The sequence below is a fragment of the Gymnogyps californianus genome, chromosome 1, assembly GCF_018139145.2.
Source record: "Gymnogyps californianus isolate 813 chromosome 1, ASM1813914v2, whole genome shotgun sequence".
In the NCBI taxonomy this organism is placed as follows: Eukaryota; Metazoa; Chordata; class Aves; order Accipitriformes; family Cathartidae; genus Gymnogyps; species Gymnogyps californianus.
In genome coordinates, this window is record NC_059471.1 from 167,640,469 (window position 1) to 167,657,109 (window position 16,641).

At 48.8% G+C, this 16,641-nt stretch overlaps 1 protein-coding gene across 2 annotated transcripts in view; it reads left to right on the forward strand.

Annotated features, from left to right (window-relative positions):
* NTN4 (netrin 4) overlaps nt 1-5,728 on the forward strand; it is a 46,779-nt gene extending 41,051 nt beyond the window's left edge. For both annotated transcript variants that reach the window (XM_050914952.1, XM_050914953.1), the window contains 2 exons: nt 611-781; nt 3,977-5,728. In XM_050914952.1, the coding sequence (XP_050770909.1) occupies nt 611-781; nt 3,977-4,113 (308 nt within the window). In that variant the 3' untranslated portion in view covers nt 4,114-5,728. The remainder of the gene's footprint in view (nt 1-610; nt 782-3,976) is intronic.
* The last annotated feature ends 10,913 nt before the right edge of the window (nt 5,729-16,641 follow it).

A 16,641-nucleotide genomic window follows, 5' to 3' on the forward strand; every position in this document is an offset into this window, starting at 1 on the left:
TGGGATACCAGGTGGTGGGAGTGTGCCTGTGGGTATCTGTGAGCTCAAAATTCCCCGTGATTTGCCTCAGTCCTCACCAACGTCTCAGTCTCCGCCACAGTATTTGGATTTGGCAGTTCTGCAAAGCGGGAGCACCAGCAGCAGGAGTGCTCACCAAGGTGGGATGAGGGCAGCTCCTCACACCCCTGCCTGCTGCCTGGCCTGCCCAGGCCGAGGCCAGCAAAACCTCCAGCCTAAAACCAAGGTTTCCACTTGATTTCCAAAAGTGCTAAGGAAGCCAAAGGAGGGAAATTATTTCTGGGGGAAAATGGGGCCCTCACAATTTTTGAAAATCAGGTCATTGGACCTCTCCCGCTGCCCGCGTGGCAGGACCAGGGGCTGTGGCCAAACCAACCAGCAGCGTTCCTGCCCACGGGTATGGGGACATATGCGCTCCCCCAGTGACTCTGCTGACCCCAGGCTCCTCAGCAAGGAGCATCGGGCTAACTCCACTGTAACAAATTAATTGTCCTCACTGCTTCACCCAGACACTTGCATTAGACCAAAAAAAAAAAAAGAAAGCACTGTAAATAGTTTATATATTCCTGGTTTTGAATTCGTGTCTTCCCAGTGATCAAGACGAAGATCTTGTCAGCTCATGACAAAGGCTCCCATGCAGAAGTCAATGTGAAGATCAAGAAAGTCTTGAAATCTACAAAGCTGAAGATCCTCCGGGGCAAGAGGACGCTCTACCCTGAATCCTGGACTAACAGAGGCTGCACTTGTCCCATCCTCAATCCTGGTAGGTTTGAATCCCTGAGCAGTACATCCCCACCACATTTACACAGATTTCATTCCCGCCCCTCCGTCCCCTCATGCCAATGAGCTGAGATTGCAGCCCAGTGTTGATTAAAAATTATTGGCTGTTACATCAGTTGGATTCCAACAGCAATCTCCAACAAATCTGAATTTTGTAGAGGAAAAACTGGGTTCATTCTACAGACTTTCAAACATACAATTCTCTTTAAGAAGCATAATAACAGTCATACAGCTTTACCAGTCTGTCTGTTCCCAGAGGGAGGGAGGTGCATATCACGCCATGACTACATGACATATCTTTTCAAAACTAATGCTAATTTGAATCCATAAAAACACATTTAAATCTAATTTGAGTCATTATATTGTACTGAATTTCTAATCTAAACTCAAGGGAAGATGTCTCTTTGAAAGTAAAACTAATTTGGATCTACAAGATTTGGAAGAGATTCTCTTATGCAGTGAGAGGAGAGCTTTGTCTTTACAGTTTTTTCTCATCTTCTTTCACTGAAATGGAGTATAACCAGTGGTGGCTAAACAGTGCGTGCAGTCTCCGGTACAGATGAGGCGATGGAGACTCAGGGTTTTCTTCAACAGAGCAAAACTAAGCTCCAGCTGACACACCTTTCTTTACAACTCCGAGATAAACCAACAGTTACCAACTAATGCAGATAAAGGGTTTTCTTTCCATAAGGCGCACACATCACTTGGAAATCACCGATCGAAACACTGACTTCAGTGCTGAGACGTCCCTTACGTGTGCAGCACTAGGAACTTCCTTTGGGGGGAAAGGGCTGTCTGCAAGGCTGGATCACGCAGAAAGGTTATTCATTGATGAGGTGTTTGCAGTTTTCTTTCATCTCCACCGGAGTGACTGTCTTTGGCTTTGAAGGCAAGCTGCCGTGATAGCATAGCTGTAGTCAGGAAGTTGTCAGGTGCAAGGGTCAGATGAATCAGCAGCATTAAGCAGGACTTTACTGTTTAAGTGCAGTAAGACTTTGGATATTGGTAAAACACCGTAAATCTATAATTAAATAGATACAGCTGTTTTATTTTTCCGTATGCAATGCAAATGCAAGCAAGAAAGCCCAGATGCAGCTGCCTTAATATGAACCTGGAGGAATGCTGTGGAAGCTGTCAGACACCAAGCATGCAGGGCAGCCCCGCACCTGACACCCAGCTTTGTGACTCCACTAACTTCAGAGGAGCTTCACTGATTTTCCCCAGCAGAGGAAAAGACAGCAGTAATCACAGAATTGATGAAGATTGCTTGGACACCAGTGGAAGGGTGGAGGTGCAATTGTCTTTAGGGACAATCCAGGTGTCTGACACATCAGGTGTTACTCCCTTGCCAGCTCTCATGATTTACACTGCAAAGCTTGGTATTGTCTTGAAATGCAGCTGCTGGAGTCCCATGAGTATAAATTAATCTCAGCTTTCATGTTGGAAAGAAGTTGTGAAGTTTGGTCCTAATGAGAAACTTGAAAACATCAACAGAGTGCATCTTTAAGATTCAATCATTTCAAAGGGGAAAAAAAAGGATCCCAGATATTTTTTTAAATCTGATTATTTTCTTTAGCTACCGCATTCATTTATGAATGGTTGGCAATACTATATTAGCAGATTTAACCCTCTCTCAGAGTAAGAGCTTCTGACCTCCAAATGAATAAACCAACAACAGCCAGATAAAAAGCCAAGCTGACATAAAACAATTTCCTGACATATAGCTATAATGGAAACCACATCTCCCAAAAACATAGAGGAGATCAAAGATAAAAATAAAAGAAAGAAAGACATGTTTTTATTCTGTTTCACAGCACTAAAGGGATACCAAAAGGAGGGTAGGCTCTTAAAGGCTCTGGCAAGAAATAAAAACTCCAAGCATTTATCAAATCTCCATGGGCTGTTTTCACTTGATAAATGTGCTTAAGTTCCTACGAGGGGATATTCGCTACCCTTGCACACCTTCCCCTCCACACATACCCACAGAGGCAGCTTGGACTTCTGGGGGGACACTGAGCTGAAAGGTTTAAAGTTCTCAGCCGTTCACAAGGGAACAGGAGCCCCTTCCCCTCCTCGGCTCTGCCAAGGACAGACACAAATAAGCAGAGAGCTGCCTGCCAGCAATGCAGGGCAAAACACACAGCCTCAAGTCCTGGCTTGTGGCATCTCAGTCGTTTGATTCATTTTAATTTTACACTTCTGTAACATCCGGTTGAAAATCTAGAAAGCCCTACCGAATCAGCAACCACGGCAATATTTGCTTGCTCTCTGAGGATGCATGCCACAATTCTCTCTCAAGGGAGATAGATTTAGGAGCCCTTCAAAAGTGATGTTTATAACAGCAGGACTGACATGGCCAAAATGAATGTCTTGCAAAGGGTGATACTGCCATACACATATCCTGTGTTTACTTGGCAGAAGAGAGGCTGTGTGTGCCCAAACACTCAGATGAAGTAGATAACTAATTGTATTGAATTAGAGAAAAACATGCTTGACCTTTAACTAGGGGACACTCTCCCTTTATTCTGAACTACAAAATGAAAACCCAAGAAAATACGAGGAGACTCCCTGCTGCGGCCAGGATGGAGTGGGACGACCGAGAGCACTGAGGAAGACCCATCTCCCCCAGGCTAGTTTGTATCGCCACGTGGTGCTCCCCAGACTGGTGCAAGGAGGAGGGGGTCTCATGCTTGCTGTGCCCCAAGCGTGCTGCAGTAGGATGCTGGCCCTGGGAGGGAGCTCCTCCTGCCATGGAAGGGATTATCCTCCTTGTTATCCCCATTTATGGCACATTTGTGGCCCATTTAGGCTGTTGGGATCTGTGGCAGCGTTTCTTTAGCTAATTCAAGCCAAAGGCTTCGCTCCGTCCCCCCACTTAGCAGTTATTGCCTGGCTCCAAGCACTCTTTGAGTTGTGCCCTGAAAGCCAAGCGCAGACCTGGATGCCTGGGGTGAGCCCTGCAGCAGGGCACTGTAGCCCTTTCTGGCTGCCACGGGTTGTTTTTCCACAGGTATAGATAGAGGTATAGATATACAGATATGAGAGAATCAATGTGTATAAATATTTCTTCATATAAGTGCTTTTTACGTGGGACTACATATCCAGGCTGACTTTGCAGCGTCAATAGACTTCTTAAGCATAGTACTGTGTAGTCCCTGACCGCTTTGCTGGTTTGCAGGCTTGGAGTACCTCGTGGCAGGACATGAGGACGTCCGAACGGGCAGACTCATCGTCAACATGAAAAGTTTTGTCCATCAGTGGAAGTCAGCTCTCGGAAGAAAGGTCCTGGAGATTTTGAAAAGAGACTGCAACTAGAGGTGCGTGACTGCCTAGGGCATTTCTTTATGCACAAAATGCAATAGCCTTCACAGAGAGAAGACCTCTAGGATGAAAACTGGAATGTAAGAAAATAGTGCCAAAATGTGTAGCGAGGCATTCGGAGTTGTAGGCGCTGTCTAATTTAACCCTTCCTGGCCAATGCTCATTCACTTGCCTGTAGCTTCCTTGCCAGGGGCTCGCCTAGGCCCAGCTCATCATTACGTTGAGGGAAATAAAAGGAAGGGTGGACGCTTGTCTCGCTCCAGTGCGATGTTGGAGCAACTTCTATGAAGCCGCTGATCGCCCCAGACTAAATTGCCACCCTAGAGAGGGAAAGCGTGCCCACGAGCTGCAGCTGAGAAGCAAAATACCACTGCCAGTGCCACCAGCGCAGATCCTGAGTGACTTCCAGAGGCTCCCGGAGGATACTGTGGGGAAGGCGATGGCCGCAGCGGCGGGCAGGCACTGGCAGCAGCATGGCAGTGACAACTACTCTTTAGAAACACCCCCTCGGGTTAGGACATGGCACCAGTCAAAGAGAATTGGGCGCCACTTGCTTTTAACCTGGTCAGCCCGCTGAAGGTTTCAGGGGCTAAATTCTTTGCTGGTGCTGGCGCGGACAGAGCTGCTGGAGTGAATCAAATCCCTCTGCCTTGGCACAAGCACAACGCAGGGCAGAGGCCAGCTCTCCACCCACCAAATGGCCGCAGAGAAGAGCCAGCTCCAGAGGGTGCAGCATCTCTGAGCTTTTGTCCCTGAAGTGTTAAAAAATGAACCTAGCCCTAGTGTAAATATTTCATTGTATAAAGCACTTTACTACCTGCCACTTCACGGGGCGGGAAGTCTAATTGTGTTGGGGAAAGAAGAGGTTGAAGGTGGCACGTGAAAAAAACTCTCTGAAACAGAAGCACTCCTGAAGACCCCCCAGTTGGACGGCGTTAACGGTATAAAGGGAACGGCCAGCCTGGCACTGGCCACTCAGAGTATCTGAGGATGCAATCTGAAAGATAAAGTATTTGCACTGAAGTCCCAGCTTCAGACCAGCACTTGGACCCCGTGGGCAGGACTCCAGCGAGACTTCGCAAACAGTGTGAGAAGAAGAAGAGACTTTGAGATAAAAAATGCAATTGCCAGAGGAGAAAAACTCTGCCTGCAGGAAAAGGAGTGGATGTGGAGAACAGAAAGGACTCACATTCGCATATCACAACCCAGCGATTCGTGGTGGGCCTGGAGTTTATTTTATTTTTATGTTAGTATTTAAAACTGAACATTTTATTTGTTTTCTTCTGTGTTATTGTTTGCGATATATACAGCCATTATACTTCCTCATTAACACCGGTATGGAATATAGCACAGTTTACTTCAGTTTTCAGCACTAAAATGTATCTTTTCTGTAAAGCATCTTTAAATCACATTGCAGAGTGTATTTTGTTCATGAGTGTGAGGGCAAAGAAAAGGAAGACATACAATACCAGAAAGGTCACGAGTCTACCAATCCGCTTTACGTATGTATTTTTCTTTCAAGGTCCTGTGGACTCACAAAAAAATGATACTATTTTGGTAATTTGTTTTTATATCTCATGTATGTAATAAATATAATATGATTTCAACATCTTCATCTCCTGTTACTGCTTACGCCACTGGCAATGTAGTCTTCATGCCTGCGCTAAAGAGCACAGTGAAGATGGTGCTGGATGAGGAGAAGCTGCCATGGGGGATATTTTCCTCTCTGGGGGGGGTAACATTCACCATGTGGTAAAAAGCCAAGTAGCATGGATGGCTCACAGAAATCCCATTTCACCTCTATTTTGGGAGGTGTATAAGCTCTTCTCATAACAAGGGAATTGTACCTAAATATTTTCAAAGCTGGCCAGATCCTTGCATCCACACAGGCCTGATGGCTGAGCTGCAGAGCAGTTACCCATAAAAAGCAAGCCGAGGACGGTGGAAATCAGGCTCACTCCCTACATTTGAAACATTTGAAACTGTAAAGGGGAAAAAAAAAGGCTGTGGGAACTGGGCGCTGTGGCAAAAGGTCTATAAAAACACTGCAGAGTGAAGTCAAGCATCAGAAATGAGCGGCCAGGGGGTCGAGGCATAACCCGCAGTGTGGGCAGCAGCTCCCTGGGCAGGCGGTTAATCAGTGACTGCCGGGGCACCATGCTGCGGCAGCACCCATCTCCCCAGCAGAGGAGAGGGCAGGGAAAGACGACTCCTATGGAGACACTTAGAGACTAAAAGCCTCCAATATCTCCATTTTGATTTAAAACTTTGCAGTTTTACCTGCTTGACATATTTTTCTTAATTTTATTTTAGTGCCATTAAAACTATATTTGCAATGACTAGTTGATTAATGTGGCATCGTGAAAGCTGGAGGGTGTGAGCAGAGAGGTCCACAGTCCCAGGCAGCTCAAGCACCCCAGGGAACCAGGATGGCTCCAGCGGCGGACGCTGCTTATGGCACCTTGTTTGACCCCTGTCCTAGGCTTGGGTCTGGGCACTGATGGTTTTACAAAGAAAAGGGATTAGCTTCCATAGGGCAAATCTGCTCATGAAAGATTTCTGTGAGGGCATTTTTGGCTGGAAGGAGAAATGTCCCTTTTTACCAAGAGCGGGTGAGCTGGATATCCCTCCATCCATATGAGATCACCTCACAGTGACAAGATGGCCAGCCAAGCCCTTCTCAGAAAGAAGAGCTTGTTTGGACAGTAAATCTTTGCAACTGAGTGAGTTCATGAAAGCAGCCTGCCTGGTCTATCTGTTTAATCCCATCTGTTACATGTATGAGAATAGGATGTCTGTCCCTGCCCACCTGAAGAGTAGATTTATTGCTTGACAACTCCAGGAGTAGCAATGCCTTGACCAGTCCTGCTATGTGACAAAAATCAGTGGCAGGAAAACGAACCCGGTCATAATCAGAGTTGGCAGCAGCAACCACAAAAGGGTCTTTTCTTCCAGAAATACCCCTCTGGCCTTACAGACAAGAGTTGCTGGTGCAGGCAAAGCTGGCAGCTTCCCAGAGGCTGAGCTGCCCCTCTCTGGACTGTGCTGCTCCTGGCAAGAGGAGAGCAGGGGTGAGTGCCAGGGTTTCAGGGACCAAATTGGTGGCAGTGGCACCAGGAGCTGCAGCAGCTCTCCCCAGAGCATCACCATGCTGTGCTCGTGCCTCACCTGCACCTAAAGAGCAAGTACCTCCCTGCCGCTGAAGGAAGCATGGTAGAGTCTTCAACCATCTCTGTTTCCAATGCAGGAGGCTAGATGTAAGCAGTGGCCGGGGGCGGGGGGGGGGGGGGGGTCAGTGATAGGGGCTAGGTCTGGCTGCCAGAGACCCCATGCTCCTGGTTGTCAGCATTGCAGGACTGACTCTCAGTTGGTGACGTGCACTTAGGTTGGAGGAGGTAAAGTGGGTGTGTTGGAGCCAGCTGCCACCACAACACGGTCTGTGAGGGCTCAGGGCTGTGCCAGCTGCACGTGCGTGGGGCCCCTAAGTATACATGGCAATACAGCCCCTGCAGTGTATCTACATATGATCCAAACCTGTATTCCCCCAAGGCACTCACAGGAGACCTCTTTCACTCCTGGTGGGTTTGCACATGAGCTCTTAGCAGATGCTTTGGCACAGAGAAGGGAACGCTCAGCCCCAACAACAAGTTTTCAGTCCCTCCTTGCACTCTCCGAGCCCAAATCCTGTGCCATGAGGGTTGTCAGGACCAGGCACTAAGCTAAATACATACACCGCTGTGCAAGTGAAGCTTTCTCCACCGTCCTCTGCCACCACTGCTACTTGTGGAAGAAAGCAGGATGAGCCGCCTAGATCTGCCCATTAGTTTTCACTAACCTGAAGCCGGGTGCTTGGAGGAGGCTGTACTCAGAGATGTCCCACATCCTCCATCAGAGAGGTCATCTCACATATCCGACCACTCGCTAGTAAACATCTGCAAATGGGGTGAGTACTCCCCGTCTCTGCAGGGCCTGCGGGATGGGTACCTCTGCACAGCCCATTCATCAGGAAGCAGGAGGTGACTGGACAGAGGTGTTTAGGTGAAACATCTACTTTTATTCTGTTAAAGAGCATTTTTCTCTTCGGACCACCTCAACAGACACCAGCCATGCCTACAGGCTGTGAGTGCAAGGAGGGACGGGGGAGAAGCTGCCTGCAGCCCCGGCCGCATCATTCCCCACAGCAGCAGCTGGCCGTAGGGCGACTGGGCAGCCCATGGACCCAGCAGCACGTCCCCCACCTCCCAGGAGGTGCTACTGACCAGCGCCTCCTCCACCCTCAACACCTCCCAGACCAAGCCCCGGTGGGCTGCAGAAGCGATATCCCTTCCTGCCATGGTGAGAGCCGGGAGAGGGCTCGGGGCTGTGCTGGCTGCACGTGCGTGGGGCCCGTCCAGCCAGCCGTCGCTTGCCCCAGAGGAATGCGATCTTCCAGTCGCAGTGGAAAATTACAGGCGTGTTTAATATAGTTGCTCCAGCGAGCTAAATCTTCTGGGATATGACCATGTTGCTGAAAATGACTGAACGTCTGGTACTACCGGCCTGCCTAAATGGAAAGCCGGGCTGGTATGGGTAAATATAACAACTCGGGAACAAATAGCTGCAGTGTATTTTTTTTTTTTAATCTTTATTTTTGGTTATCATATTGACTTCATATCAACACTGGATAGAATAAACATCTCAAAAATGTCCGGTGGCTGCTGCCCCAGCGTCCAGAGGAGCCCTCTCTCTGATAAGGCAGAAGGAGATCGGCTGCCTGTGGGCCTTCTGGGCTGATGTGTTGATTTTTTGATGACGGTGTTTCCAAAGCATGCCCTTGCCCAGGGGTCACAGCTTCTTGCTGCTCTTTTCCCACAGTTCAGCACAGAAACATCACGAATGCCTTTTATTGCTTCAAGGGAAGGCAATGAGGCCTCAGCAAGGCTCACAGGCTGGGAAATATACTATATATGGGAAACTTGTTGGCATATTGAAAATGTTAGCATGGCCGAGAGGCCAACGTGCCGTGGCAGGCATCAGGAGAGCCACTGCGCTCAGCCCAGCTCCAGGCTGTGCCCGTCTCCTCACTTCTCCGTCACTCCGGTGGGTCCTTTGCAGCAAAAATAATGCTGGGCTGCTTGCAGATGTGATGTGCTCATGGGTGTGATATGCTCACAGGTGTGATGCGCTCATGGATATGCTTAAGCCCAACTGATGCACGTAGCCCAGGGAAAACTTTGTCATGCCCAAGCCTTGTTCCCTGCAGTGTAATCTGCAGTTCAAGGCATCTCCAAGATCTACCTGGACACTTTCTCAGCAGCAGGAGATGCGTAAAAGAAGTTTATCAGGCTGCTGAGAGGTCTAGGGGGAGTGTAGGTGTGGGTGTGAGTGTGTATACGTGTGTCCCCACGGGACTGCTCGCTGCTTCATTTCCCAGATGGTGTTTTCTCTGCTCATGTCTCTGAGCTCCCCCTGACCAGGCAGGTTGCTCACACTGCCAGCGTTTCTTTCTTTGACCTCTTCTCTCAGTCTTATACATAGAAGTTATATACACTTACTGAGCACAGGACATGGATTTTAAGCCATCTGGAAATCAGGGCTGGCAAAAGGCCCTCAGATCTGTATGAAAATTGCTGAGAAGAATAAAATTGCTTCCTAAACCAAACATCAGTGAAGTTTCCCTGAACTGACTTGCTGTGGACGTGGATATGCACCCCTTTCAGCAGGTGCAAAATGAAGTCCAGCTCCAGGCTCAGGACACACACTGAAATACTGAAACACAGGAAAAACAGATCAAAACCAAGCAACTGTCCATTAGGCTGGCGTTAACCTGGAATAAAGTACATTTCTCACTGTATTTCCCATGCCTGATTAACACACGTCATCCCTACCTGGTTCAGTAGGAGATATTTCTAACATTATAACCTCAAAATGTATACCTGTAAAAAACACAATTGCTCTCTGTCTCTGCTCTTCATCGGAGCTCTCCTTTGTTTGCATCAGGTGCAACTTGTGTCTGGACCTTGAGCATTTGTGCAGCCTCCGTATGGTCAAATCTGCTGCATAATCTCTACTTGGGCTTTATCTGAATAACACCTGTAGAAGATAATGAAACATTATTTCAGGTACACAAACAAGGCCTGGAGATTCACCCCACCTAACGTGAGGTGTCGGTGGCAGGTGGCAGTCACGCAAGGATCCCCTGATCACCCCAGGGTTGCAGAAGAGACCCAGGAGCACCCCAAGGGGGCCATTACAGCTGCCCAACTGCCCCACAGGGGCAGGGCAGGGGGCAGGAAGATGCACAGGTACTTTTGTAGCTCAAAGAGCATCACCAAGATGCTTTTGGCAGAAGAGCAGGGGATTAAAGCCACCCTCCGTAGGGGCAGGGAAGTTAGAGCAGAGGCCCAAGAGGGGACACCGCCACCTCTGCAGCTGTGGGCAAAGGCAGGGACAAGGGACCCCAGCGGTGGGAGACAAGGAAGCTTCTTCCATCGCCCCTTGCTTGGTATGGCTGCCCAGACCTGGTCAGCCCCTTCCCCCAGAGAGCTGCAACGGGGGGTTGTTTCTTGACCTGCAAAGCAGGTCCTCAAAAAGGCCCCCAGAGCCACCAGGGTGACTGGAACAGGGAGGCCGATTCAAGGGAGCCCGAGCCTGGTCACTGCAACACATGCAGCTGGCAGCCACCTAAGGAGTTTGAAAATGTTCACACAGACCTGTGTGTGCAAACTAAACGTGCCCAGAGCCGCTCTGCAGTGCAAACAACCCCCATCTGTGCCGTCAAACAACTCCGAAACAGACATTTTGGGAGGGATGCTGGCCCTCGGCAGCCCCCGGGCCAGGGGGTCGGGAGGGGATGAAGTGGCACAGGCCAGAGCTGTGCCAGCAGCCATGCTAACAACTTGGTGGTACAGATGATCACCTTCCAATGCCCGGAAAAGTTCCTGAAAACTATGTAATTTATTCGCATGTCCGTACCTCCGGAGAAGCAGCACATCCTGCCCCGTGACTTGGCCCCAGCCCCAGCCAACAGCTACAAAGGCAGGAGGAAAAAAACAACAACAAGAAAACAGAAGCCAAGTTATGCAGCAGAGGGGAAAAAAAAAATATTTCCCTGGTTGCGGCGGGTGACCGGCAGAAACCCCGAAAGGCGCTGTAAATACAATGCAATGCAGAGCAGACAAATAGCCGGCCTTGGCACTCCAAGGAGCAGGACGCCCCGTGGCAGCGCTCTGGGGACTGGGGACCAGGGACCGGGGAGCGGGGACGGTGGTGGTGGGACGGGCCAGCACTCCCAGTCCTTCTCGGGGACGTAAACAGGACACCCCACCCCGGGCTGATATGGATCAGCTGGACGGGGCAGCAGAGGGAAGAGGCCAGGCCCCTGCTGTGCCCCGGTCGCCTCTGAAATGACAAAGCAATATTGCAAATGACAAAATACAAGCAATATTGTAAAGAGCTTTGAGACCGAAGGGCGAGAGGAGGAGACGGCTTGGGGGACTTCTGCCACAGACTGCAGCGGGGTCTGCTCCCTCACCAGCCCTCCGTGCTGGTGACTATTTAACTTTGACACATTAAAAGCGATAACGACCGAATTCTTCTGAGCAAAAAAGCACTTATAATTGGATAATGGCCACTAAGCATCAGTAGCTGGGTTGCCTAACGCCTGAAGGAAAGCACGAGAATTTTTTTTCCACCCACAGACCTATTATGAAGCTGACAAGGTCCTGCTCTCTGCAATTCCCATTAATTTTACTGCTGGGCTTCAAGATTTATGACAGCTTTGTCTGACATTCATGGGGCAGACAGGTATTGTTACATGTCGACATAACCCAGGTAGCAGCCACGGGTTGTTCTCCACAAATGACTGCACTCCAGTCAGCTTTGGAAAACTCCTGGCTTTTGTACAGGTAAATACTAAATAAATGAGAATCGCTTTAAATTCCAGTCTCCCTTTCCACCCTCAGGGAAGCCCTACACATGCCAGAGAGCAGGAATCGCGGCTCATCCTGTATTCAAACAGCAGGCAAGCTGTTGAATCAAGCAATCAAGCAATCCTTGAATACCCAGCAGATGATGACATACACTGAGGACATACCATACCTGTCATTTAAACCCTCTGTGATTTGGAAAAAATCAAACACACAGCAGTTATATTAGCCAGGAGCAAAGGAGGAGTGACCAGCTGGCATCCTCATTCTTCTCTTTCCAGGACTCCGTTTTCTCTAGCTGTGCAGAGTCTTTTTTTTCTCTATGTAACGTCCAAAATAGAGAGAAAACAAATAGAACTAAAATAGCAACAGTACAAGAGAAAATACCCTCAGGAGTTCCTGTTCACAAGGCTATCCTGACATTTGTCTGGGGCTGTTGACATACTTAATAGTCATCCGGTCTCTGCCAGCTGGATGCCAGCTTCAAGTGCGAATCCACAACTGAGATAACTTCTCGGTTCATGCTACAATTTCTGCACTGTTATTTTTCCTGTAGCGTGAGTTAGCAGCATAGCGTATTCTGGGGGACACCTTATCCAAAGGCATCCTCAAAAATAAACCTACATGGCTAATCCCTGAGTTTCCCTTACCTGGGGAAGTAAGAATTTTGATTTCATGTTATGTTAAGGATGTTTTTTTCTGAGTGAATTGCAATGAAGAAAGCCTGTTGCTTTGCTGGTGAAGGACTGTGAGTGTTACCATGATTTTAGTATAGTTTCTGAAATCTTCCGAATGTTTCTTCATTATACTGAAGAAACATTTTCATTTTAATTATCTGTAGTCCATGGAGATACATCTGTGGAAAAAGGCTGGGGAGTAACAGGGCTATAGTCTTCCCAATTCCCCTTCCCCAGTAGGTGCAGCAATTGCATCCAGCTTGTTGGTGGAGGCTGGTGCTGGGTTATACTAGGTGCTGCCCCAAGAGGTTTTCCCCCAAAGACTGCACAGTCTCAGGGCTCCAGGGAGACCAGGGCTTGGGGGAGAAGTGTTGTCCCCCTTTTCTTGCTTGGAGGATTCTGTTTTCCTTCCTTGGCATTACTCAGGAGCAGAGCAGGGCTGGGCTTTCATGGCCAGCAGTGCTCTCACGGTGAGCCCACCACAACTCTCACTTTCTGCAGTCTCGACTCAGATTTTGCAGAAGGTCGGACAGCCCATCCCCTCCACCAGCAGGCCACCATCGAGCAGCAGACACCACAGGGGCAGAGGCAGAGCTCACCGTGTGGCTGCAGGAGCCCAGGTCCCGGGGAGCACGTATGCTGGCACCCAGCCTGCTGGTGACAGCTGCATTGCCATGAAACAAGCCTGCTAAGAACCAGTAATATATGGTAGTAAGGCACTTCAAACTCTATGGTTTTTAAATCCACCCACCTTCTGTTTTCCAGAGTACATGAAAGCTGTGACAAAACGTAAAGTATGGATTTGGAGCCCACCACAGCCCACTTGTAGACTTGGGGCAGGGGGCATCCCTCACTGAGAGAGCATGGAGGTTTGAGAGCCAGCAAGGGTCACCTATTACAAACCAGAGGTGCTTCAGGTCTTATTCGCTGTGGCCGAGTGGGTTTATCCTAATGACTCACAAGCTGCTGAGCACTGACCTCCACTCTAATTCTCTCCTTGCAACTCCTTGAATAAACACTATTTTAATAATAATGAGCCATAAAGTTTACTGACTCATCCTTTGTCTTCCAGTTAAGGAAATGAATTGGTCAATTATCTTAAGCATCACATAACTCAAAAAGCCAAAGATTGCTGTCAAGAGATCCGCTATGCTGCCCGTTATAAACTGAGAAACAACCTTCAGGTATCAGTTCCCAGCCAACACAACATTTGTATGTGTTATAATTAGATATTGGTTTTGTTGCTGCACAGTCTTGCAGTTACGGTGTTTTCCACTGTAAACCCACTCAAACTGTGTGACTTGGCCAATGACTCTGACCTTTTCTCATCAATGAAATATAATATAAGTTATTTTTGAGAGAGCTGGTGCCTCTGCATGCTTTTTTTCCCTTGATGCTGTCATGCAACCATGATTACTTTATTAAGCAGAGGGGTAAATAACAACAGTGGCCTATTGCAGTATATACTGGGAAAGAATTTTTTTTAATGCAAGTGGTACACAATAAAATCCATTTTGTCTCTGTATCATGTTATGTGACAACAAGAGAGTGAACAGAGACAGCTACCCTTCCCGTGCAAACAGACACAAAATAACACAGTTAAAATTTTTCCTTGACTTGCCTCCCTCACATTCACAGCCTTGAAGCCCTCCAGTATCTTTAGCTGCTGATACGGTGGCAGCTCGGACTGGGACGACGGTGAACTGTGGGTCCCTGCGCTGTGCTCATCCCTTCAACGCTTGCTGCCCTGGGAAGGTCCCTCCTGGCACTGGCTGCTGTTACACCCTTCACACGGGAGCACCACAGCAGGTCCTTAGAGCCGGTTATCTGCCACATTCGCAGGGGCTCGAGCAAACATTTCAAGTCACCCTCGCACGGGCAGCAGCCCTTCTGGGGGACATCCCTGCAGGCAGCAGGGGCTGCTGGCAGCCTCGGTCGTCGGGTGCAAGGGCAGTGCTGGTGTTGAGGGTGAGCATGGGTGTCGGGGTGCCGGGGGCACTTCTCCAAACCTGTGACTGCAAGAAACAGAGACAGGAAGGAGATGAAGTGATAATAATGTCCAAATGGGACAGTGCTGATTGATTGCTGTAGGCAGAAATGCCCCTGCTATGCGTGAGTACCATGCATGGGCATTATGAGCTTCTCAGAAGACAGCATCTAAAAATATGCTTTTAAAAAGAGAAGAGAAGTGGCAGACATTGGTTGGTGGCAAGGAAGAACCTATAGGAAGACATCAAGTATGGCAAAAAACCTGGAAGTGGGCAAAAAAGACAACTGCTCAAAAAAAACCACCTCTAATCGTAGAATCATAGAACGGTTTGGGTTGGAAGGGACCTTTACAGGTCATCTAGTCCAACCCCCAATAACCTAGCAGGAGCTGCTACCCGACGGCTTGAACACTTAAAAGAGCTGAATATCCGTAAGTCTTGTTTTGCTTTCCGCTACAAATCATACAGTCACGTTACAAAACAGTGAAAGCTTGCAGTTCATGATTAGTAAGCACTTTCCTTGGCAGGTCTGAGAGGTGCACACGCGTAGCGGAAACTGAGCAGCAGTCTCTCAGCACAGGTGCCCAAAGACTTGTCTTTTTTTCAGCTGTCCCTCTTGGTTTAGTAAAAAGTGTCACTCCTTGATGTGTACCTTCTTTCACCTCTTCCCTTAGACCATCACAGACACAGTGTTGACATGATAGCACTCCAAACCACAGCTCCCCAAAGGCAGAAATGGTTTCGCCCCCACCACGATCTGACCCCGCTTGGGTCAGGGGCCGGCTCCTGCCTGCAGCCAGCCGGGCGCCAGCTGGGAGCGATGCCCGCAATGGGAACAGTGGCCTGGCTGGCATCTCGCCGGCCTTGCTCCTGGGCAGCCGAGGGCAGAGCTCAGTTCCTCGGGTTGAGTGCCGCGCCGAAGGTCTGCGGGGCAAATTGCACCACGCTACCTGGCGCTCGGCGGGAGGCATGGATGTGCAGCCGTGGGCCCACAATTTACATTTAAAGAATTAATAAAAATTCCAGGCCAGAGAGCTTCTGTGGGGTTTATAACCTTGACATTTTTTTATGACCCCCTGGCTTGTTTCTTTTTCGCTTTATAACCAAACAAACCCATACAAATTAGTATCTGAAAGTATGCAATTAGCAAGCTGCTCCTGCAGCTATGCAGTTCTCCTGCCACCCAGTTTCCCAATGGAGGGAAATCAACAATAAAGAACAAAGAAAAGAATTTGCTGCCTCATATTAATGACTGCTGTTTGAGGACAGCATTTGTGTTTTAAATGAATAGCTTGCTGAGGACAAAAAGGTCAGAACTGCATTTTATGGTAGCGACAGAATAGCAGGAGGGCAGAAGAAAGGCGAAAGCTGCGAGCAGACAGGCGGAACAACACGCTCTGCTTGTGGAGAGGCTGGGACCAGCACCTGGCCATGCTGAGGCCAGGCGTTCGGGAGTCAAAATATGGGCACGGTCCTGCAAGGTGGTGAGGACAGCAGTGGGAGGGGAGAACACTCACCTCCCAGCCAAGTCAGCTAGCTCTGTGGCACACAGCATGGTTTGGGAATGATCAGCTCAGCCCAGTGATTCCCCCAAAATCCTTCCCTTCTGCAAAGTCATATGGATCCATCTCCTTGCATGTGGAATTTTTCTCATCAGCTCTGATGCCCTGAACACGCTCTGTCCCCCAAGACGCTGCCTATGGATATGCAATAAGACCCTGCCAACATCCAGCAAGAAAGCCTGTACCTATGTGTTGAGCACAGCTACCTGAGAATGTGCGCTTTGCTACCATAACGTCTTCAAATTGCCTAAAGTTAAATCTACATTGAGAAACCCAAGTGAAACCTGATGCTGGTTCAAGTTATACTGCAAAACTCCAGCCCTTATCCGTGGGTACTGATCAATACCTCCAGGAAAACTCAGCCTGCTGGCTCTCTGAGGCTTCAAGA